The sequence below is a fragment of the Polypterus senegalus genome, chromosome 3, assembly GCF_016835505.1.
Source record: "Polypterus senegalus isolate Bchr_013 chromosome 3, ASM1683550v1, whole genome shotgun sequence".
In the NCBI taxonomy this organism is placed as follows: Eukaryota; Metazoa; Chordata; class Cladistia; order Polypteriformes; family Polypteridae; genus Polypterus; species Polypterus senegalus.
The window spans coordinates 35841589-35867130 of record NC_053156.1 but is presented as its reverse complement, the minus strand read 5'-3'; the positions used below and the strand labels follow the sequence as shown (position 1 = coordinate 35867130).

The following is a 25542-nucleotide window of genomic DNA, read 5'->3' as shown; positions in this document are numbered from 1 at the left end:
TTAACAGGTGACATGATTGAAGTGCTTAAAATTATGAATGGAATTAGTCCAGTGGATCGAGACTATTATTTTAAAATTAGTTCATCAAGAACACATGGACACAGTTGGAAACGTGGTAAGGGTAAATTTTGCACAAATATTAGGAAGTTCTTTACACAAAGAACGATAGACACTTGGATTAAGCTACCAAGTAGTGTGGTACACAGTAAGATTTTAGGGACTTTCAAAACTCAACTTGATGTTTGTTTGGAAGAAATAAGTGGATAGGACTGGCAAGCTTTGTTGGGCTGAATGACCTGCTCTCGTCTAGTGTTCTAATGGCGAGAATTAGGACAAAACTGAGTGCCATTACAAACAATGCTGCACATCTCTCTCTCTCTGATACACTAACGCAGAGTACTTTCAGCCAATGAATCATTCTGAAGATGTGTCAGGAAATGGTACTGGGGCTCATTACACCTACAGCATTACACCTTTACAGAGCCTCACTGTGACTGCCAAGTCATAAGATTTTCTTTTTAATTTTCTTCCTTTTTACCAATTCATATATATTAATATATATAATAAATGCCTTGTAACAATGTCTTGTGGGACCTGAAAGTGTCTCTCTCGGAAAATCATGTCTCGTCTCCTTCCAAGTTTTTATTTATTTATTTTTATATATAAGCTTCTGTAAAATGTCTAATTCCCACCTTTGGACAAAAAGTTTTCCCTGTATCCAATAACAGTATACTGTATAGTAACACAAGTGGAAGATATGCTATGCACTATGCATAAGATGAATGTGTATGTAGGCTCTCAGATAACGCTCAGGTCACATTTAGAGCATGCTGTGTAAATAGACATTGGACTGGACCAGTTCACAGCTTCTCATTCTGGAATAAAGATCCAGTGTTGTACAGAAAAGTTTGTGTGTGAACCTTATCCATACCTTAGCAATATTATATTGTTCAGTTCCCAAATACATCAATAATGCAATCGTGCAAATTCTTCCAGTTTAAAGCTGAATGACATACTCAAGGACACTAGTAAAAATGAAATGTAACTGCATTAAGAAGCCCCTGAAAGGGAGGAGAAACAGTGAATGGCAGACTGCCAGGTTTTATGGAATGTTCGTATGTGCAACTATTAAACAAGATCTAAAAAGAACTCAGTTCGAATTTTTTTTTTTTTTAAAACTAACCCAAAAAGTAACCTTCAGCATTTACAAAAACCTACAATAATTTCTTGCCTAAAACCCAGAAACCAAAAGCTTATTTTAGCATGTATGCCATTCTAAAACAGCCTTGAATTGAAAAATGAAAGTTTCAAAGCTCAAAATGAAAACCAAAAATGAAATGCTACTGCAGCTGCACTCCATATTGTAGGTTAAAAGATTCTTTCACACATGCCAGTTATTCTGAGAATTCCTGGGGCAAAAGTATGTAAGAACAAATATGACTCAGTAATCCGAGGAAGTGTGAACTGATAATTTCCCATGTCAAGCCCTAGTATAATCCTTAGAATTTCCTAAATCTACATGCGTTATCAATGCTGGAAAAGTTAAGACAACAAAATGTCATGCAAGTAAGAATTTCATTGTACTATCTACACTGCAAACAATGTAAACATACCACTAAACCTAGACTTGAAAGGTGCTGTAAAATGACTTTAGCAGTTTAGTTTTTTTAAAGCACTTTGCAAGAGATGGTGAAGCACAAAATAGTTTCAGCTCACTTTTCAGGAGTAGTTTTTTTGCCTTTTTTTATCTAAAATTCAGCACCATATTTGGGTACACTAGCTAATTCCAATTTAAAAGACCTTGATACCAAGCTTGAACAATGGCTATAGGTGTAAATGCGGACTAGGTACCATAGTGCCATGCTATAGAAGACATTATTATGCTGTGTTATTAGAATGGCAAGCATACTGATCTACAAGCAAGTTTCATACAGGTCCCACAATCAAGATATTGATTAACTTTTGTAGTGTTTATTAAAAGCAGACTCTAACAAACAATTAGATAGTGGATATTATTGTGTTTATTATTACTCATCATGAGTTGCAAATATTATGGAAATGAATTGTACATTTACTATACTGCAACTACTTGTACTGAGGAGTATACTGGATTACTTTAGCAGTTATCAATTGTGAGACTTTAAAATTAAAACTGAAAATATTAACTCCAAAATCTTTACTTCTTGTTGGTGTTCATAATCCTTTTGGTAATAGATGTGATAAGAACTATTTTAGATTCATTTTGACTGCAGGTTCATTCTTTCAGAGATGCAGAAATCAGAAAGGCCAATACCAATGTCAATACTTAGAACTGTATTTAAAAAGTCATTGCTGATTAAATCAGAAAAAAAGTCATAAATGTACCATAAAACACATTACTGAGAAAACATCAGCTTTCTTTAAAATATCATTGTTACATTTTCAAAGAAGATGGTCTTACAAAGCCACACATAATCTTATACTTTAAGTATAATATGACAGATCATTCCTACAATTTGTCATTACCATTGCACTTAAATTGTGCCTGAAAATTGCTTTCAACATCTGTCGAGTCATCTTGCTTATATTTTACAGTTTTTTTGTTAAGCTTTTTTAACCAAAACCTAGTTTTATTGTGATTCTATTGTTATTCAAAGATGCTTAATCAATCAGTTGGTAGCTCTCTCGGCATTTTTAATAATTAATTCAGTGGTTTAATCAGTTCATTTATAGAGTATAATCACATGCGTGAAAATTTTTTATCTGGTTTTAAATAACATCACAGTCCTGAAACAGCTCTTTTAAAAGTTCTTAATATTATATTGTCTGTTGATTTTGGGTTACCTGTTGTACTTTTAGATCTGACTGCAGCTTTTGACACCATTGATCAAAATGTTTTACTGTATCATGTAGAAAATGTTATTGGCACTCAAGGGACTGCTCTAATTTTGTTTCATTCATATTTTTGTGAAATTTTTTTCAGTTAATTTGAGTGAATTGTTATCTTCCCATACCATAAAATATGGGATCCCACAAGGTTCTATACTTGGGCCAATTCTGATTTCATTATACATGCTTCCTCTTGGCTATATTTTCCATAAGCATAATGCATCTTTCCACTGTTTTGTGGGTGACACTCAAATTTATCTACTGCTTAGAAACAACTCCCTGGGGTCTACTTTAGCTCGCTTGGTTGGTGTAAACAGCTGGATGTTTTCAATTTTTCTTGACTTAAATCAAAGCAAAACTGAGATTGTGCGGTTTAGTCCTTCCAGTGTATTCTGGTATGCTTGTTTACCAACCTAGGCCAATTAGCAAAATAACACAATACATCTGCAAAAAGTGTGGGTGTTATCCTCAGCAATAGTCTTAAACTGGACAAGTAGAAACTCTGTTCTAAGAAGTTGCTTTTTCCAGTTAAGAATCACTTAAAAAAAAAAAATCAAGCCTTTTCTTTGTTTTGCTGATTTGGAAAAAATTGTTCATGCCCTTATTTCATCCCATCTTCATTATTGTAACTGATTGTACAGTGATGTCAGCCAAACTCTTCTCTCTCACCTACAGTTGGTCCTAGACTCTGCTGTGAAGCTCTTAACTGAGTCAAGTGTGAGCACATCACTCCTATACTGCTTCATTTCATTGGTCTCCCGTGAGTCTTAGAACGGACTTTAAAATGTTTAACTGGTCTGGCCCTAGCTTATCTGTCTGACCTCGGCATCAGCAAAATACACTCACATCCACACTCAGAATTACAGAAAGCAGTGAGCAAAATTGGATTAGAATAGAGGAGCTGTAAACCAATGCCAATAGGACTAAATGTAGTTGTATGCAAGAAAAAAAATACACATTAAAACACAACTATATATTTTGCAAACTTAGAATTTTATTTTTAGATTGGCTGTGGCTATGACAATATCACAAGTAATATACTAAGCAAGAGTACCTATACTGGTAAACACCAGTATATAAAAAGGCATTATTAATATGAAATTTGAAAAATTAAATAAGTACAGAAGAAGGTAGGGAATAAGAATGAAAATGTCAATTTACATACACCACTCCACAAATTACACCGTAATAACAATTGATTATACTGTAGTTATGCTCAGCGCAATTTCCAAATTACAGTGGAAGTCCCACTTAAATGTGAAGTGTTTCGAAGGAATTTCTTTTCCAATGACCCAATTTTTAAAAGGCCATGACAGTTAAAAGGTCCGACTATGATGGTGTAACTGAGTAACAGTGACGTGAAGAAATATATTTCAATATGTTGACAGAAGATCTCCATTGTATCCCAAAAATACCTAACTAAAACCCTTATATAAAAGATAACAAATCTTCAATTAAAAAGTGGGAACAAGCTATCATTAATACATACTAAATTGGGATTAACCTGTAAATATCATGCCAAATTGTGACTAAGCTACTCCATTGTAGTAAAATATATTTTGTACCGAATTCACTATAATGCTTTTCACTGACTTCAAGAACTATGAAAACTTATGATTGCTAGAATGCAGCATTTCATATCTGAATTATATAATGTTTTAATTACTGTTATAAATGATCATGTTGAATATAAAGAGCAACTACCACATATTAAAAGTGACTAGTATTTGAATAGCTAATTAAAGGTAAAATGTTGATTGTGCTGAAAATAAGTCTGTAGATTTAACTAAAGGCAGGCAAAAAAATATATTGAAAGTGAGAAACAAATATTTAATATATTTGTTTGCCTGTTGTAGATTAGCTGAAACATCCAAAATTTTCACACATCTTTTAGAAATTCGCTTTTAGTTCTTTAAAGATTCATTTTTTGTTCTGCCACATATCACAAAGCAAATGATCATTGTCTGACTGCTATAAAAAGTAAGGCACATACTGGAAGTAGCAAATTGCAAAGCAGCCAGACTGACTAAAATGACTAGATCCTGCACAACCAATAGTTATCTTTTCTATTCTTTAATCCTTAATAATTTGAATTCTCGTTCTTAATAAAAACTTCCTTCTCTCTTATCTGCTGTGGTCATCTACAGTGTTGTAAAAAAAAGTATTTGCCTCACTTCCTGATGTCTTCTACAGTACAGTACTTCAAATTTATGACACTGAATGTTTTCAGGTTTTAAACCAAAAACTAATACAAGGTAAATGGCAACTGAATAAACAAGGTTATCCAAAATTAACTAGCACTTTGTGAAGCAGTAATTGCCCCCTTATACTTAACACTGCACCATCTTCATCTTAACTGAATGTAAACACTTCCCAAAACGGAGTACCCATCTTTCACACGCTGTTAAGGATAGTTTAGCCTTTATTCCTTGTAAGGTTGCATTAATTGAGAAACACTGGATTTATAGCATTAACTTCTCATTGGATGTACTGCCACAGCTTGAAATTTGTCTAGGTCAATTCAGTGTGCATCTTTTCAGTCATTCTGATGTGGACTAGCCTTTCTATTTTGAATGATTATCTTGCTACAAGACTCAGCTACACTTAAGTTTATAGACAGATGACCATACTTTCACCTTAACAATTTCCTAATAGAGAGCAGAATTCATGGTTCATTACGTTTTACCAGGTCCTGTGGCAGAAAATCATTCCCACATCATTTTACTACCACCATGTTTGACAACACATGTGATGTAATTTGATTTGCGATACACAGAACATAACAGGGCCAATGTTATCCAGAAAGTCCCACTTTGGCCATACTCCCAGGAAGCTCTGGGATCATCCGTGTGCTTCATGACAAACAAGAGATGAGCACTTATGTTCTTCTTGGTTAGCAGTGCCTTCTGTGCTGCTACCCTACAGTGAAGCACATTCCTCCATCCTTTACTTAGGCAACAGAAGCCTGGAGTTCTAACTGTGGTGTCAGAATGAATTTCGTAGATCTTCACCAAATCAGAAAACCAAAGTGTTAAAACATTTAAAATATAATATATATATATATATTTTAATTATATATAATTAAAATATATATTTTTTTTAACTCTTCAGGATTTTTCTTTAATTACAGCATTTTGGGCTTACTGGAACTTTGTTCTGACAAGTGAGATTTATAACGAGAACGGCAGACTATAATCACATCTAGGTATGATCAGTCAGCTAATACTCTGTTTAAAATGGGCCTCTACTTTTTCACAAGGAACTAATGTTCAGCAGATAAATATAAGTTTAAGAAAAATGTTTTGTTAACTCAAGTGCTTTTTATTTAATATGAAATTTTTGTTACTGTCCTGAAAATATTCACTATAAATAACAGAGACAATCAAGGAGGGGCAAAATCATTTTTCATGCCACTGTATACAAGGTACACAAGTTACAAGGAATCTCGGAAAAATAATTACAAAAATTCCCTACCATTTTAATAAACATTATGAGAGAAAGAAATCATGAGGAAATACATACATTTTCATACAATATCCATGCTTAAGTATTCAAATATTTAAAAGGTGTACCTGATCAAAAATTGAATGGTTTTAGACAGGAATATTGCTAAATGAGCCACATAAAACTTATTAAATGCATTAGTCTATTGGATCTTGATGTTTTCCACAACTGTGATCCTCTTTTCAAATTGCTTATGTTGCCTTCACTATGACAGTTTACAAACTTTGTGTAGAATTAACAAAATACTGAGAAAGTGTAGTTCTTTTTTGGCAATTTCAACCAAAGGTTTTTCTGTATTTATGGCATAGTCAAGCCATAATTACATGACCCATAAGTTAAGAAACAATTAATTATATTCCTGTATAAGTTACATTAAGTATTAAGACCGTGGCGCTAATAGTAACATACACAATAATATACAGCTACTGTGTTTAAAAATAACGTGGTGAAAAAAGTAATTTTTACATGAAGGAATAAAATTTAAAGGCAACCACAACAATAATTTCATTTATAGCCATATAATAAGGGTGATGCGTACCACAGCAAAAACAGAATAGAAACATGACCACCCAAAAGTGGGAACACCACATCTGGCAAGTGACTGGGTGTAAGGCTCAGAACATACTTTGTAAAAAATCAAAATTAAGCCTAAATTTAAGTATGCACACAACAGCAAAGTGCTGGGCTAAAATTGTTCAGATGAACAAGTAGTGACGCCTTAGTATTTAAGGCGACAAGTACTGTACATTAATCTTTATCACAAACCCACAGTCTCCCATGTATTATTGGGAAAAAAAAACCAAAAAACTTTCTGGCAATTACACAGTGTATCCAGTCTAGTCCACACAGAATGCTTCCTGAATGCTTGCAAATCCATATTGTGGTTCTTTTAACTCATATTTTTGTGCTGCAATTCTCAATTAATTACAGCTAGCCCAACATTTTTTTAACAAAGGGTTAATGCAGTTCCTGCTTATATCAATCCAGTATAAATGCACAGTATAAAAGGAGAACAAGACCATGCTAATGTGAAAAACTAAAAGAACTCCAAGGTAGATTTAAACTGTAAAAAATGATGAACTATCCTTTTGCTTTATGTAAGAACGGTCAGTTAACACTTTACATTAAAATGTCTCTAATTATGATGTACTTTATTATGCAAATTATCCTATAATTAGTGTAACTAGGTGTTATTACCTTGTACTTACTGTCTATCACAATGTAACACTATATTTAAGTGCTCAGTTGTAATTGTTATTCCACAATTTGAGTTCTATTTTATATGCTGTATAATACATTAGTGGCAGTCCAGTCTCACAGAGACATGCACTAATGCTTGTTGGATTTCTGAAGAAAATTGTGTATACCAATACAACCTAAATGCTGTGAAACAGCAGCATTTGGATTTCTGAGCTGCAGCCTTCCATGCTGAACATATTAATTGACAATGCAGTTACTGCAGTTAAAGCAAGTACTGTTTTAGGGATAATTCTGAATAAACCAACAGACATAAGAAATACCAATGCCTCATCATTTATAAGATGTCTCATGAAAGCGAACCAACAAAGAATGTTTTTACGGATATTCTGACAAAGTGTAAAAAACCTGTGACAGTTTTTAATTTTGTACTATTGTTTGGAGGTATTGCATTGTCCCCCTGACATTTTTTCCTTTTTAAATTTTTAGATATGCTACTTGTCCTACTTTAACCATGGCACAAAGAAAACACACTATTGCTATCTACCTTAAAACCTGTTGAATATTTAGGTCATACAGAAGATAATCTATAAATTTTCTGTGGAAAAATGGCTACATCACATCACCATATTCAAGTGTGCTTCTCACACAGAACGTCGTCATTTTGTGGTATTAGCTAGCAGGAAGTAGCACAGTTACCCAGTAGTCAAGTAATGTTTTTTCTCCTCTAAAACTGTACAATCTCACAAATGCTACTTTAGGGGCAGGTGGAATACTGTTGCCGACTATTGCGCTGTTACTACAGACTCCATTAGTACTAGTTATATAGCATGTATGTGCACTGCATTTACCCAATCCATAATCCTGTTACTGCCTTCTCTTTTATAAAACTGCACTTTCTGACTAAAATCAAACATTTCACAATAGAGATGCTCAAGGACACTGAAAAAAACACACTGTAAAAATCACTGCCTGGACAGTAGAGCAAGGTTAATACAAGTACATTGCACACCATATGTACCAGCTTCACAGGGTATGTACAGAGTACAGTGAAATTCGTAGTTGTGGCAATCAATATGAACACACTGAATGGGTGCAGATGTGCAAGTAACAGTCACTGTGAAAACTATAAAACAAGGTCAGAGTGGAGGCTTAGGTAGTTAATGCTATTGTGAATACTTTTTATTTACCATACCTTACTAAAGCAACTAACAAAGCAAGTCATGCAAACCCCTTACAGTGTCTAACTGCTTATCAACGGTACTGTCCTAATTATATGTGCTATATGGAGGGATTTTCTCCACTTCTCAGGAAAGAGCCATACTTGACCAATATGGGTAAATGTATAAATAACAACAAGGTACTCAGGATATCTGACAGGACCGAAGAATACATATTAGGAGCTGACAATAACAATTTTCATTACTATGTATAGGCATTATAATAATGTACATTAAACAATGATCTACACCAAGTCAGGCTCTGCACTGATAGGGTCATTAATTGTAAGAAAATATTTCCCAAATGTGTGGAACATTTCTGGGGCTTGTCTAACCTTATGTGATTGAGACAAGCAATAATTAAGATTGAAAATATGACATTTTCAAACCCGCCAGGGCCAGAGCCAATGCTTTCAGCACAGGATGCAAGGGAGGAAATGACCCTGGGCAGGATGCCAGTCCATAACATAGCCCACTGATGTACACAACTCAGTGCTGGACACTAGCATCAAAATTAACCTGTACATATTTGTAAATGTGGGCAGAAAACCAGAGCACCCGGAGGAAACCCACACAAACGATGTTATACTATGTTATGTCTTTGACCTTTTTCATTCACTGCTACAAAAACCTTTCAACATCTAACTACAGAAGTTTTAATTCTTCTTGTAATGTTAAAAGCAATTTTCAAAAAGACCAATTGCCAAACTATTTTCTTTTTCTGTACAGTATTATAAAAAGAGGTTTCTATTTTTTTTTTCTGTAGTAGCAGAGTGTTGTACCGTGTTAGCCATGCATACAGTCAGAAGTCAAAATGACACATTTTATTGGCTAACTGAACAGATTACAATATGCCAGCATTTCGTGGCAACTTAAGCCCCTACTTCAGGCAGACCCCGAGTTCCCTCAAAATGTTACATATTGTAATCTGTTCAGTTAGCCAATAAAAGTTGTCATTTTGCTTGACTTCTCATTAATTTTCTTTTTCTAAATAAAACTAGAAGCTTGCAAAAAGTTTAACTGGAGAATATGCAGATTTAGATAGCATAAATCATTAATATATATGAAAAATATATGACACTGAGAATTCGATTAAAAAGTTACAGCACATTTATATACAATTTTACATAATCATTAGGACCTGAATTTCACTGGTGGCAGTGGGGGCTTGTTGTTTTCAGTAATTTAAGCACAAAATTTTAGTATCTCTGCGATTATATACTTCATCGCAATACATTTTGTAGCATTAAACCCTTATGCTTCATGCACTAGAAGAGGTGCCACACAGAAGTCTAGCTATTATGGAACTAAGCAAATTATATTCTGGAATAAACAAATGGAGCTGATAACTGTGTTCTAGACTAACCATTGGTATAGAGATTATCATTTGTTGAAAATTGCCTCAATTTTTACTTGTGACAGTTGCATCCGGCAAAGCCCATGTTTAGAACCTAGAGTACATGAATAAGTGTTGATGTGTGTGAGTGCAGTGTTGGTATTTGCCTCCCTCACAGTGCAGCTAGTATATGCAATTGCTTCCACAACTCTGACCTGGAAAACTGGTTTTAATGGGGATTGATTTTTGAATTCATAAGTATAGCCATGTCCATTACTTTCAGGGCATGAATGCAAATTAATTCTCATCATAATCCTTTATTACCTAATTTAAGTACCTAACTCTCCAAGTTATAACGATTGTAACTCGCATATCACTGTACTCTCAGAGTGCAGGAATTATGTATATTACTAAATTAATTCCTTAATAGCGTAGAAATTGCAATTGCCTTGAAAAAGCAGAAGTAACATTTTTCCACTTTAAGTTAAACCCTGCAAGACGTTTAAGTAACAGACACAAATCCCAGAATTCCATGGTGAAATTCAATACCTACATATATAGTGTACTTGAAAAATATAAATTCTGTTGAAAATGTAGTTTTCTAGAATTTAATATATCAAATTCTCCTTAAATGTGCTTCTGTGTGTCTATATAAAATAAGAATTATTAGTAAGTATTTGGAAATTCCAATATCTAAAATTTAAAATTCAGAAAGAGAAAAAATAAAAACCTTCACCGAAGAAGAAACAAAAAAATTAACCCATAAATTAGTCCAATACAAGGTAATTGTGTCTCTTGGTCAGTCTATTTACCTGAACACACACAAAACCAGGATAAGGTTTGGAAATCCTACTTAAGGCAGAAACCTGATTTCTTAAAAACCCCTGATCACATGCAAGGGTCTAATTATGGAATTCTCCTTTGCCAAAACACTTCTACATCAAAACATACACAAAAAAAATAAAACGATTACACATCAATGGCCATCATGAATCCGAAAACGAGCATGAAGCCTGTGTCTCAAGAGCAGTGTGTACTTTTTAAAAGTAACTTAGTTATATAACCCACTATTTACAAAAAAATGATACAGTTATGCAATGCTGAAACTGAACACAGCTAAATGTAATAATTTTCATGTTCTTTATAAATAGGTTTAGTCCTTTTTGGGCAGTAACATCCATTCCCCTTTCATATCCCCAAACTGAGCCCCCAAGAATCACAATATGAAAACAGGACACTGCATTGCCTGATCACACTGTTCCAACATATCAACAGCAAAAAGTTGCAGTAAGACTACTTTAATCTTAAACTTTATGTTTGCTAGTGGACTGCATACAGCATACTCTTTTCTTCTTGGCTGCACGTTTGAGAAATTAAAGGACTGGCATATCAATACCATTTGCTTCTTGCCTTACTCCCAGAACTACTGGGATAAGAATAACACACATTTTTCTTCAATGAAATAAGCATTACGTTAGGTTGCTCATCACTTTAAACAGTAATAAGACTACTTAATGCATGTTACTTTTAATGTGTTACCCTACTACAGTAAAGATTGTGCTCCACAGCTTAGCACTGTATATTCAGCTCATCAACCTAAAGTTAGAGATTTCTGAAATACTGAGAGAGATTACCTCAACCAGGAGAAGGAATAATGCAATTCCCTGAGAACATAATAAATTTGACAAACGAGGGTAAACCATTTAGTCCATTAAGGCTGTTTGTTTCAAGAAATGTAATTTGTGGAGGCTTCCATAGTTTTCTATCCCGGGCTACTGTAAGCAAGAGCAAAGAAAATGACATGTATGGGCTGACAATAGTGCTATGGACATCTGTAGACTATGAAGTCCTTAACTGTAACCCAGGTAAAAGTTTACATGGCAAAATAACTGGGATAATAGCAGAGAAATCCACATGTTTTAATCTGGTTTTTCAGAGATCAAAATTTTGGTTTCTCTAACTGGAATAAAGGTTTGCATGGAATTTTAGAACCACCTTTCTGAGAGTAAAGCACGTGTAAACACACTAAGTAAATGTATCTTAGCCTTTATGGTGTCACTACCCAGTTTTTCCTCTTTTAGTTGATTAATTGAGGGGAGGTGGGGGTCTCTCTTGGTGAAACAAGTATCAAAGTGTGAACCTCCTCTCTGGTGAATCAATAATTATCAAGTGCCTGCAAAAGCACAGTAATGCGGATCATTTAGGCATCCTGGTGCAAAACACTCAACAACCACTATCACACTCAATGACAGCAACTCGCAACCCACCCAGTGGTTGGGAAACTCTGTGCTATGTGACATCAGGTCACTGGACTTCTGCCAATCTGGTCACACATTTATGAGTGGTCAATTTAAAGTCATCTTCATGCTTTAAAATGTGAAAGGAACCTGAAATCAAACGCGAAAACTCACACAGAGCAAGAGAAACATGCAGACACCTCACAGACAAGTGTATGAGCTTGTATTTGAAAACAAGCCTTTCTGCTGTCTAAAACACACAGTCAAGAGTAAAAATCATAAGCAATATATATTTTCTTGACTTATTAATACAAAAATAAGCTTCAAAGTCACCATATACTGCACATGCATCAGCAATGTCCCGTTAATGTGAATACAGCATCAACAATGAAGGGCACAAAAAAGTAAACCCATACCAATAGTGCATAAAAAGATCATCAGTTCCATTTAGTTTAGACATGTTACAGTGGTGTGAAAAACTATTTGCCCCCTTCCTGACTTCTTATTCTTTTGCATGTTTGTCACACAAAATGTTTCTGATCATCAAACACATTTAACCATTAGTCAAATATAACACAAGTAAACACAAAATGCAGTTTTTAAATGATGGTTTTTATTATATAGGGAGAAAAAAAATCCAAACCTACATGACCCTGTGTGAAAAAGTAATTGCCTCCTTGTTAAAAAATAACCTAACTGTGGTGTATCACACTCGAGTTCAATTTCCTTAGCCACCCCCAGGCCTGATTACTGCCACACCTGTTTCAATCAAGAAATCACTTAAATAGGAGCTGCCTGACACAGAGAAGTAGACATCATGCCAAGATCCAAAGAAATTCAGGAACAAATGAGAACAGAAGTAATTGAGATCTATCAGTCTGGTAAAGGTTATAAAGCCATTTCTAAAGCTTTGGGACTCCAGCGAACCACAGTGAGAGCCATTATCCACAAATGGCAAAAACATGGAACAGTGGTGAACCTTCCCAGGAGTGGCCGGCCGACCAAAATTACAAGCTGAAGCGATCTTGGGTGCTGCAACAGGACAATGACCCAAAACACACCAGCAAATCCACCTCTGAATGGCTGAAGAAAAACAAAATGAAGACTTTGGAGTGGCCTAGTCAAAGTCCTGACCTGAATCCAATTGAGATGCTATGGCATGACCTTAAAAAGGCAGTTCATGCTAGAAAACCCTCAAATAAAGCTGAATTACAACAATTCTGCAAAGATGAGTGGGCCAAAATTCCTCCAGAGCGCTGTAAAAGACTCATTGCAAGTTATCATAAGCGCTTGATTGCAGTTATTGCTGCTAAGGGTGGCCCAACCAGTTATTAGGTTCAGGGGCAATTACTTTTTCACACAGGGCCATGTAGGTTTGGATTTTTTTCTCCCTAAATAATAAAAACCATCACTTAAAAACTGCATCTTGTGTTTAATTGTGTTATATTTGACTAATGGTTAAATGTGTTTGATGATCAGAGACATTTTGTGTGACAAACATGCAAAAGAATAAGAAATCAGGAAGGGGGCAAATAGTTTTTCACACCACTGTATGTGTATAAGTAGTTTCAGCGTGGTGCCACATAAAATTAAAGTGCTAGAAAACCAGTGTATCCTTTAAAGTGTTCACATCAATTAGGCACCACATAAAACAGATTAAAGAAAATGCTTTTGCAGACAACTGAAAGGTGGCAAGATTGATTCTCATGACACGTTAATATAAAATTCGCAAAACCACGTAATCCAATTCAGGGTCAATTCTACTGTCAGTTTTTTTCAGCAACAGGCTAGATATTGATTGATGTTTTATGGGTTCAGATACTGGTTTAAGCAGAACATCACAAATCAGACCCTGACTTACATACCTGTTCAAAAATGCAACTTCTTCCTCCAAGATGATGTGCAAATTATCTGTGATGCGAAAATGCATCTCACTAATGTTGTAGCTGAAGCGAGATGGCCACACACAACTCATGATTCATTCATTCTGAGAAATAGTAGTGTTGTGAACAAATTTGTGGTGTGTGATGGCTGGCTTCTTGGTAAGATATTTAATATTATCCCTTTGGTCAAAATTAAGTTATCTATATGATGTAAACATATAACATGATTACTTAGGTAACAGCCCTGCTCACCAACCCACTGACTGAACAACAGCGACGTTATGACTTTCCCTCTCAGGCTCGGGCAGAGGTAGAATGTACTATAGGACAGCTTAAGGGCCATTGGTGGAGTGATGCTCTGTAGCCCACAGAATGCGTCTCACATTGTGCAGCATGTAGCGTGCTGCATATTGTGGCACACAATTGTGGCTTGCCCATGCCTGAAAAGATATAGTATGATGAACCTGATCCACTAAATGATCATCCAAATCAAACCGATTAAAACTGTTTGAATGTAATTAGCAGATTGTAAAAACAGCTAATCAGATATAACACTCATTTTTTAACCAACTCATTTAATTTGTAGTCAATATTACATAGTACAGAGTTTATATTCCCAAATTCCTTTCCACACATCTCTTACAGAATCCACTATTGCATTTTGCGACTCCAAAAATGAGTCCGTGAGCACACGGCAATATGGTTGCCCGGCGGTTTCTGAGGCAGGGATGTGTTTGCAGCCAGCACCCAAAGATGTGCTCGGCACAGCAGCGCCATCACTGGAGTAGCATCCCCAGCATGTGGGTCACCTTTTAATATTCTCTGAAACAGAATAAACAGCAATACTGTACTGCATCTGTTGCCTGCTTGTTTTTCTTATTAAACATGCAAATTATTTACACAAGTATGAATAATGGTAAGCAGGGAAAAAAAAAATTAAAACTCTCCCTTACTCGCTGGTAAAATGCCGATTATAAGTGTCTCGCCAAGAACTGCAGCACCTCACTGCTCATACAGTGTGAGCCCTAGACATCCGTTACCTCCTCCAGTGGTGTTGACACTTAGATGGTGGACGTGACCACTTCTTTTTTATTTCAGGCATTGTGTGACTTTCTGAACTTGAACTGTTGAGTACCTCCACCACTCCGTGCCACTCCAATTTACTTTTCTTGCTTATAACAGTGCTTAAGCTACCAAATAGCATGTTTTTCTGTGCCTTCCTTTCACTAAACAGGACCTCCATTTCGTATTTTCTGAAATTCTAACATGTGCTTTTGCCATTGTTTTTTAACAAAACAGTGAACGGAAGGGGTTATTTATATTGATTTGCATATTCAAAAAATAAAAATTCCGGGAGGAGTCGGGGTGCAGCTATAGGCTTATGCATGTGCGTTAAAATTCACATTGATTGAAACTTATAAAAGTGTGTAGAACTTTGCTTACACAGTTTTATGCATCTAAATTTTTTGTGCGTACACACATTTCCAGTTTTGCTGTACAACGCGTTTTAACAAGGTTACTATTATACATGAGGCACCTGTTGCTACAGTGTTTACACTGGTGATTGGGGGTTATGCAACTCTGAACAAATCATGCAACTTACCATTCACCGAGAAGAAAAAAAAGAAAGAAAATGTGTGCAAACAATTATAAAACACTAATGTACTAGAAAGTTACTTTAAATGAGTGCAACATAACATGGAGGTTGATTCATTAATAATGACCACAATACATGAAGGCACAGTGATTCTTCAAAGATACAATTTGTCCTTTTCAGCCAGAGCAACTCTTGGCAAGACAAATATAATTCACACTGAGCTGAACAAATAAAACATATGCACAACAAAGTACGAGGATTACATATTAGATAAGCCCCATCAGTTTCAGCATTTACATCAAGGTCAAGGACTTGTAATTTTAGCATGACTGCAATAATTATGTTTGCCTTTGCAAAGTCTTTCCTATTTTCCGTCTCTTTTTGGTGTATTCTGAAGCACTTGGCATGTGATTCAGAAATCTACTATCCCAAAACAAAAAAAAAAAAAAAGAAGTCACTTTTGGGCTGCAGTACGATCCTTTCCTCAATTAAGCCGAATTAAGAGAGTTGAAATTTCGACTTAAAAACCACTCTGTAAGTGTTGTTTGAAGACTAATGAATCTTAATTTCTGGGATATACTGGATTGATTGTAGTTTTCAACAAACTTTATATTTTTTATATAAAAAGTTTTTGAATGGTGCATCATAACACTTATTGTAATGCTTATATGTAGAAATACATAAAGCAGCTTAACTTTTTAAATACACTGTATTTAGAGCATGATGTTAGCTGTTGACATTGTCACAATGTTTTGTGTTTATGCTGCAATTCTTTTTGTCCACAATATATCTGCAACTACTGTATAGCAATATAAAGTGTGTTTAAGAATAAATTGAATTGAGATAGAACATGAAGGGGCCTTAGAATGCGAATAATTACAACATTAGAATAATTTTGACAACAGGCCATTATGCCCAACAAAGCTCATCCAATTTCGCTCATTTCTCTATTTCTTGAGCTTATGTAACAAGTGCATTTTCCCTTTAGACCAAATGAATTACTGTTTATGTACCCAGTACTTTCAATCAAATATGTCTAACAACTTACAGCACTGGAAAGTCACCTCATTTGCTCTGGGTCATACAGTGTGTCAGTGATGGCAATTGGAAGCGACAGCCTTGCGATTTATTGTGAAATACCTTATCTACAAAGCCACACTGCTCAACGTGATATTTTAAAATTATGCTGAAGGTACAAAGGAAAAAAACACACACAAAATTATTTCAAATTCAAATTTTACAGCTTAGGTTCACTGTGTGTATCCTTACACCTCTACACACAGAACAGCAACCAATCCATGACGGGGATACTCTCTATCCCAGGGCACAATCAGACCAGGCCTATTTACAGTTAAGCTTTTTCTTTTTTGTTTTCAATCAGAAATGCAGAATAACAATCTTTACCAGTGCACCAGCATTACACAAGGTTATCAGTTTCTAAAACAAACACATACAGCATTTACACTGAAGTCATAGTCAGGGAGACGTATAGACTAAGGAACTAACCCCCAAACCACAAGATTACAGTTTCAATAACTGCTTTAAACATAAAATGACCCTAAGCAAGTCAACCAACCTGAAAAAGATCAGCCAACTGTAAAGATATAGGAAAATCGAGGTATATCAGAAAAAATAAGCCAACAAAGTATTCCTTCAATCTTTTGCTTGATGGGTTAACCTTCTTAAAGAGGTTTTTTGCCTTTTATCTCACGTATCCTTCGGTTAAGTCTCATATCTAAATTGCCCCAGTTTGAATGACTATTGGTTCATGCATAAATAAGCCCCATAATATACTGACTTCCCATTCAGGATTGACGCAAACATTGCTTCCAGTGACAACCAGGAAGGTCACAGGCTCTCTCTGACCCTGAAATGGATAGGCTGGTTAGAAAATGGATACATGGCTGAAGTGGTACTATGCATCTATACTTGTAAAGTGCCCTAGGAAGGTGCTTGCTATAAAAAGGCATCATATAAAGGTGCCCATTTGCTGAGCAGGGCTTTTGTTTTTTCAAGTTTGCTTATAGTGAAAAGTCAAGCAAAATGACACCTTTTATTGGGTAACTAAAAAGATTACAATATGCAATCTTTTGAGGAAACTCAGGTCCCTTCTTCAGGCAAGATGTAATGTTTGCCTACAAAATAGAAAGACTCTCTTTAAAACTTGCATTAGCATGTCTTTTCAGTGATCCCGTCACAACTTAAGAGCACCTGACCAACCTACAAACCTGCACTTTTGATTGGATCACATTACATTAAGTACATGTGTCAATGCAAAAAACCTAAGTAAAAGGTGATTTGAACTTTGTGAAGAAAAATTGATTAAATTAAGATGGCAAAATTATAGCAAGACACAAAAAAAGGACAAAAGATAGGAATGTAACAGGGTTCTTATTGCACAAGTTTAAGAGCTCTAGTTACTATAGCTATAAGCAATTTTGAGTTCCATTTGTTGTAGTGATGCCGCTAAATTTATACATAAAGGTAATAATTAATCTTTATACTTATGAAAACACCGGTTTTCAGATGTTATGTCTTTGTATATTTTCTTGCAATGCCAATGTCTCATAGTTTCATGGGCAAACAAATGTCCCTGTGGTATAAAAAAAGTCGACTTAACCTAACCACAATGTGTTGCAACACCTATGATATGCAAGACACTTTGGATGCAAGCATACATTGGTCATCTATTAACAAACTAGTGTATTTGGTTTGTTCCTATATACCAAACCAGCTAGATAATAAACATAATAGGATTCTACAAAAACAAGCCGATAAAAATGAGAATTTTTCAAATTATGTACCATAACTGTGGAATGGTAATGCCAAAAGGTGATGGCCATGATGTAACTGATAGAAGAAAATGTTAAAAGCAGTCAAAACGTTTGCAACCTCACACTTCAGTTATATTCTGTGTATTTTCAAGAGAAAAAAAATTACAGTTGGATCAAACATTTTAGTGCACTGAGTTATAATGCTTCTTGAGAAAGCGCTTGGTAAGATAAAGAGGAAAATTTAAAAATAAAAATGTTATTTAAAAAAAACTCTTGGCATCAGCGATGGTTAATGGCAAAACACCTTTAGAAAGTTCACTATAAGTGAGTGAGAATTACACTTATTTTGAACTACACGACCACACCGACAACCGTATACATAGAGGCACACGAGCATACGTATTGCTTAACGAATGTTTGTTCTTTTTACTATTTAAAGGCAAGTATTAGTCAATTGATGGAAATTTATCTTAGGTATTAAGGCCAAAAGTAAACTTCAAATATCTCTTAGTGCACGTTTTAGCCGTTCATAAGGATGTCCCATGATAGACGAAGAGACGAGACCCTGTGGTGGCAACTTTACACTACTAGTCCCACAACTTGTACAAACATCAACTTGTTTGTGTGCGAACATAAAGGAGGATGCAAGCTCTTCAACTTGAACCAAGCAGCGGCGGCTTTACAGTCTTCACAAACTCACTTTTTTGGATGCAAGCTCTTCAACTTGAACCACGCAGCGGCGGCTTTACAGTCTTCACAAACTCACTTTTTTTTTCAAAAAGCTAAATAACACACAAACACACGACACGCTCACAAACACTGAGCAAAAAGAAAGTGAAGCGAAGTGCTTTACTCACCGTGCGGAGGTGCTTCCTGAGTACATAGAGAATGAAGCCCCAGATGCGGGACGTGACCCCGAGGAAAGTGCGGATCCCGAGGAGACATTGCCGGGTTTTAAGCATGTCGAGAAGTCGGGGAGGGAGGGGGGGAAAGGGACACCGAGAAGCCCGGGGAGAGTGCAATATCGAGACAGGGAGTGGAGCCGCCACCGCCGCCACCCCCCTCAGGTCGCTCCTCCAGCCAGCAAGTGAGCCACCGGTACCGTTCAAAAGCGGCACCCGTAGGGAAGAAGGAAAAAAAAAAACAAGCCGGGCCGCACTGTTAAAATCACACTTATTAAAACGTTAATAACCTTAATAAAAAATAATAAAACAAAAACTAACAGTTTCGACTCTTCTCACGCTGCCGCCACTTATACAAAATCAGCAAAAAAACTTTCTTCTTTCTTTCTTTTCGAACCCCCCCCTTCTCCCCACCGGGAAAGTCCACTTCAACCCGCTTCACTTCACAGCGAACCCGGAACCGGACTGAGAGCCGCCATAGTCATCGGCGCGTCACTTCCGTCGAAAAACTTCGACTAGAACGCGGTGGCGTGCACACGTGCACCTGACGGGGAAGACGGCGGATGGGTGACGCGTGAGCGCGAGCGTTATCATACGTGCACGTGCACGTTCACGCACTCGGGCTGTCATAACGAAAGGTTTGAGACTAGCTCATATGCTTGAATTGATATGGTGAAGGAATGATATGAAAAGTTGCATTTAACAGTAACAGCTTCGATTCTTTCCCTGTAAATTTGTATATTTAGTTTTTATTTTGTGTTTTCGTACCAGAGATTTTCTTTAAGTATTTACCTATTTAACCTGGTAATGGATTTTTGACTCGTGTTTCACGCTTTTTGCTCATAACATTCTGTTGTGTAGCACCAGAAGGGAGGATTTTGAGAGGAAGTTGGAAGAATGGAGAAGGGCTATGGAAGATAGAGGACTGACGATAAATGGAAAGAAGACGGAATATTTTAAGTTTAGAGAGGATCAGGATTCTGAAGTTAGCTTGCAGGGAGATTTATTGAAAAGAGTGGATACTTTTAAATATCTAGAAGCAGTGGTAGCCCAAGATGGGGAATTAGGTGCAGAGGTATCATACAGAGGGGCTGTGTGGATGGAGCAATTGGAAGAAGGTATGAGGAGTATTGAAGAATGAAGGTGAAAGTTAAAGGTAAGATTTTTAAGACAGAAGTCAGATCAGCAATCATGTATGGAGCCAAGACATGAGTAGTAAAGGGTGCACAGGAAAAAAAGTTGAGTGTGGCAGAAATGAGAATGTTGAGATGGATGTGTGGAGTTACAAAAAAAAAGGACAGAATAAAAAATGAGTCGTTCAGAGGTACAATAAAAGCAGAAGAGATATATGAGAACAGGAAAGTAGATTTAAGTAGTATGGACATGTGATGAGAGACAAAGAGTACGTTCAACATAGCTCGGAAGGGATGCTATTACAACAAAGGAACTTTACAAGATACTTTACACTAACATTTGTCAATGTGCTTTAAAGTATGCAGCCACTTCTTCAGAAAGCAGCCTCTGACCTTGCGTCTCAGCACCATACATATATTCTATTTTTGATGTTTGAAACATCCTACCTTACCTTTTTAAGTAAGTTTACTTGCCAATAATTTGCATGTTATCAGCTATATGCTAAAGATGGCCTTGTATATTCTAACTATAAAAGCTTCGCCTAACAACACAGAATCATTAGCTTATCTGTGGTAAAAGGCCAAGAAAAACATCTTGCTTGATATGTTTTTGTGTTATTTTTGATAAGTATATTTCTTATGTACATGTTTGGGGTCCTGAGAGCCTTTGTGTTCTATGAAAGATGTGAACCAATGATCAAGAATGTTTCCTTGTCACTATCTATATATATAATAGTCAGTGATAATGAATTATTGGCTACAAGGCTGCTGCATCAGCCCATACCATTCAATTACATAAATTTATTTGGCAGACACCTTTATCCAAGGTGACTTAATAACTTTTGAGATACAGTTGGTTATACAGGGTGAGCCAAAATGAAGTACCATATTTCTCAAGGTCATTGTGTGAGGTAAAGGCAGCCGAGTGGCCCTTTGATAGGCAATCCCTTGTAGTGTTCAGTTGGCAACATGCCTTGGTCCGCTGCGCAAAGTGCATTTGTTTTGCGCTCTTCAAAACAACAAATCCATCATCACTACACAACGTGCCTTTCAAACGCACTTCAGCATTCCTCCTAATGGTGATGTCCCATATCGGAAAACAATTCTTTAGTGGGTGTCTAAATTTAGACAGACGGGTATAACATTGAACAGAGAATCTCCAGGTTGTCCTCGGACTGTACAAACGCCTGAAAACATCCAAGTTATAAGGGCATCAATTTTGCAGTGTCCCAGACGCTAAGCACACAAACATGCTTCTGCCTTAGGCATTTCCAACATTTGTTTGAGGAGGATTTTGCATGAGGACCTTAATTTCCACCCATACAAAATGATGGTAGTGCAGGAACTCACTGAGAGAGTCTGGGAAAGCTGTATGGAGTTGTGTGCAAACATTCTGCAAACCATTTATCGAGATGCCATCGTCATGTGCATTGATGAGGCACATTTCCATTTGAATGGTTGCTTAAATAAGCAAAACTTTTGCTATTGGGCTGAACCCAACCCATGTGAACTTCATCAGAGACCCCTGTACAGTGAGCGTGTTACAGTTTGGTGTGCGATTGTGAAATTTGGCATGGTAGGCCATTACGTTTTTTAGGAGGGGGGAGCACCGTCACGGTCACTTTAGAACGTTACATTGAAATGCTAGAGAACTTTTTGCGGCCAAAGGTGGAAGAAACGGATGCCTGGTTTCAACAGGATGGAGCAACAGCTCATATGGCGTGGAGATCCATGCAAGATGTTTCCAGGGAAGCTGATCGCCTGATCTCGATCCGTGTGATTTCATCATGTGGGGCTCTCTCAAGTCGAGGGTATAGACACACCAACCTCAAAACCTTGAAGCCCTCCAGGCTGCTATTTGCCATGAAATTGCCACTATTCCCCTTGAAATGGCCAAACAAGTCACGCGAGCGTTTAAAAATCGTCTCAAAAGAGTTTATCACTAATGATGGCCACCACCTTGAATACATCATTTTTAAAACACAGTGACAAAAATCTACTGTATTTTGTATCCCCTTTTTTGTGTCGTAATGAAATGTATTTTTTCTTGTAGCATTTTTGTAGAATAAATGTTTGAAATGTGGTACTTCTTTTTGGCTCACCCTGTATGTTTTTTTTCAGTTGAAGCATAGGCAGGTAAACTTACTTGCTCATGGTCTTCCATATTCAGTAACAGGACTTGAACTCAAAGTCTCAAGGTTTAAAATCCAAAGCCTTAAACATTATGCTACACTGCCTTTCTGTGGGAATGTGTGGCCATTGAATATACCTTAAATACACTGATGGAAACAGACACAGAACATTTTCAGTAATGAGAAAATTCTTGTTCTGTTTTGGTTACTTTAATAAAAATGTCTTTTTTTTTAGCTCTCCGACCAGAAATCTAGCTTGAGCAATATGGCATTGGAATTTGCTTAACACATGAAAGCCTTTTAACCACTGAGGTCCAAGTAAAACAATGCCTGAGTGGGTCACCTTTAAAAAAAGCCTTAGGTCACAAGACAAAAGTCACCCTTAGCAAGTTTTGTGTGCATACCATAATACTTCAACTGTCACTGGAAACAAGACAAAGCACCATTGGAATGCATAGGAAGGCATGTCACATGACAGTGCTGCCAGACATAGTGATTTAAGATGATCCAGCAGAACAGATATCCATCCAGAATCTTGTCACCTTCCAGTGACCATATCATAACAAGACTTACTGGTCCACCTCATAGATTGTTTCAAATCGGCCTCCAATACTGCTGCATACATTTCCAACAAATGCAATGATGAGACAGTGTGGCATAGGCTTCATGCTCCCTTCTGCTGACTTTGAAGCAGGGTGGCCTGTCTGAGGCCCTCTGCTTACTCCTCCTAGACATCTGACCCAATAGCAAGACAATGGCAGTGTACATGCAACTATTGTTGAATGTGGTTGTGAGGGTGCTGTCTTCACCTCCGTTCTGTCCTGACTTGAATCTGACAGAGCAACTTTGGGATACCCATGATGGCAACATCAAAAATTGTGACTGCCTGCCTGCCAATTGCCAGCAATTTCAACAGGCCCTTTTGCAGGAATGGAGTAGCACCCATCATCTGAAGATGAAGAAGCTTGTTCTGGTGTCAGATGTGTGAAAAAGGAGATGCTGCAAAAGACCAGCACAAAATATACCAAACTGATGGCAAGCCACCTGCTGTCCATGTTCATAGTTGGCATTGTTTTCCTGGTCTGCTAATTAGTTTCCATCCACAGAGAAATTTGAAATTTAAGTCCAATAATATACAGTGGATTCAGAAAGTATTCAGACCCTTTCATTTTCATCACATTTTATTATGATGTAGATCTCATTTTAAATGGATAGATTGTCATTTTTGTGCATCAATGTACAATCAATAACCCCTAATGACAAAGCAAAAATATGTTTTCAGAAAGGTTTGCAAATTTATTAAAAATTAAAATCTGAATTCTCTCATTCATAGAAGTATTCAGTACTTTATAGACACCCCTTTAGCAGCAATTACAAGTTGTAATCTCCTTGATAATACTCTAAAACAACATTTATTTATGTAGCATTTTTTCATACTAACAGTGTAGCTCAAAGTGCTTTACAAAATTAAATTAAAGGAAGTTAATATAAAACATAAACAAGATTAAGCAAAATATTATACGGTATATAACAAAGAAAAGGTAAGGCTGAATGGCCAGGACAACAGAAAAATACAAAAGACTGGAGAAAAAAAAATCTGCAGGGATTCCAGACCCCACTGGGCATTCTACCTAACCTAGATGTTCTAAATCACAGGGCAGAGAATGAAGATGATGGTGGTCATGTGAACATCTGGGACACCTGCCATTCAATCCATAAACAGAGGGGGCAGTATGGTACCTTGATCAGGTGGTAGTGGTGGTGTAGATCGCCACCCCAGAAGAAGTAGAAAAGACAGCAGAGAATGGTAGAGATTAGCAGGGAACTGCAGAACCCAGAGGAAAATGATAATTCAGTTCCCATATAGGCTAATAGGGATTCATCTAAAATGCAGCTACACAAAACCCATTTTAAAACAATAGGTTTTGAGCAGTTTGTAAATTGTTCTACAATATCAGCCTGGTGAATTTCTTCTGATAGAGTATTCCAAATTTTAGGTGCATAACAGCAAAAATATGCCTCACCACTTTTTTTAAGCTTGGCTCTTGGAATTATAAACACACCTTCATTTGAAGATCTGAGGTTACCACTTGGAATGTTTTATTTAAGGCTTTGTAAACTGATAGATAGATAGATAGATAGATAGATAGATAGATAGATAGATAGATAGATAGATAGATAGATAATGACAATTAAAAAGAAGCAGAGCAGACACCAGGGAAAACAACACTGAATGATGAAAGGCTGCAACTACTTTATCATCAGATACACTAATTAGTAAATAATGGATTAATAACCAGAAAACCTGTAAAAGCACAATGAAAATCAAGATGAAAATATTGTCAAAAAGTAAAAAATACATTTCCCATATAACTTCTTAGACCTCTTATATCATTGAAAGATGCTGAGAAATTAATTCACGCTTTTGTTTTCAGTCGACTAGATTACTGTAACGCACTCCTCTCAGGACTACCCAAAAAAGACATAAATCACTTGCAACGAGTTCAGAATGCAGCTGCTAGAATCCTAACTAGGAAAAGAAAATCCGAACACATTTCTCCAGTTTTGATGTCACTACACTGGTTGCCTGTGTCATTCAGGATTGACTTTAAAATACTGCTTATGGTTTATAAAGCCTTAAATAATCTCGCTCCATCTTATATATCGGAATGCCTGACACCTTATATCCCAAATCGTAACCTTAGATCTTCAAATGAGCGTCTCCTTATAATTCCAAAAGCTAAACTTAAAAGAAGTGG

The 25542-nt window shown here is 36.4% G+C and overlaps 1 protein-coding gene across 1 annotated transcript in view; it reads right to left on the bottom strand.

Annotated features, from left to right (window-relative positions):
* LOC120525014 (CTD nuclear envelope phosphatase 1A) overlaps window positions 1-19799 on the bottom strand; it is a 67575-nt gene extending 47776 nt beyond the window's left edge. Inside the window, exon 1 of the mRNA XM_039746936.1 lies at window positions 19474-19799. Coding sequence (XP_039602870.1) covers window positions 19474-19578 — 105 coding nt within the window. The 5' untranslated portion in view covers window positions 19579-19799. The remainder of the gene's footprint in view (window positions 1-19473) is intronic.
* Between the last annotated feature and the right edge of the window lie 5743 nt (window positions 19800-25542).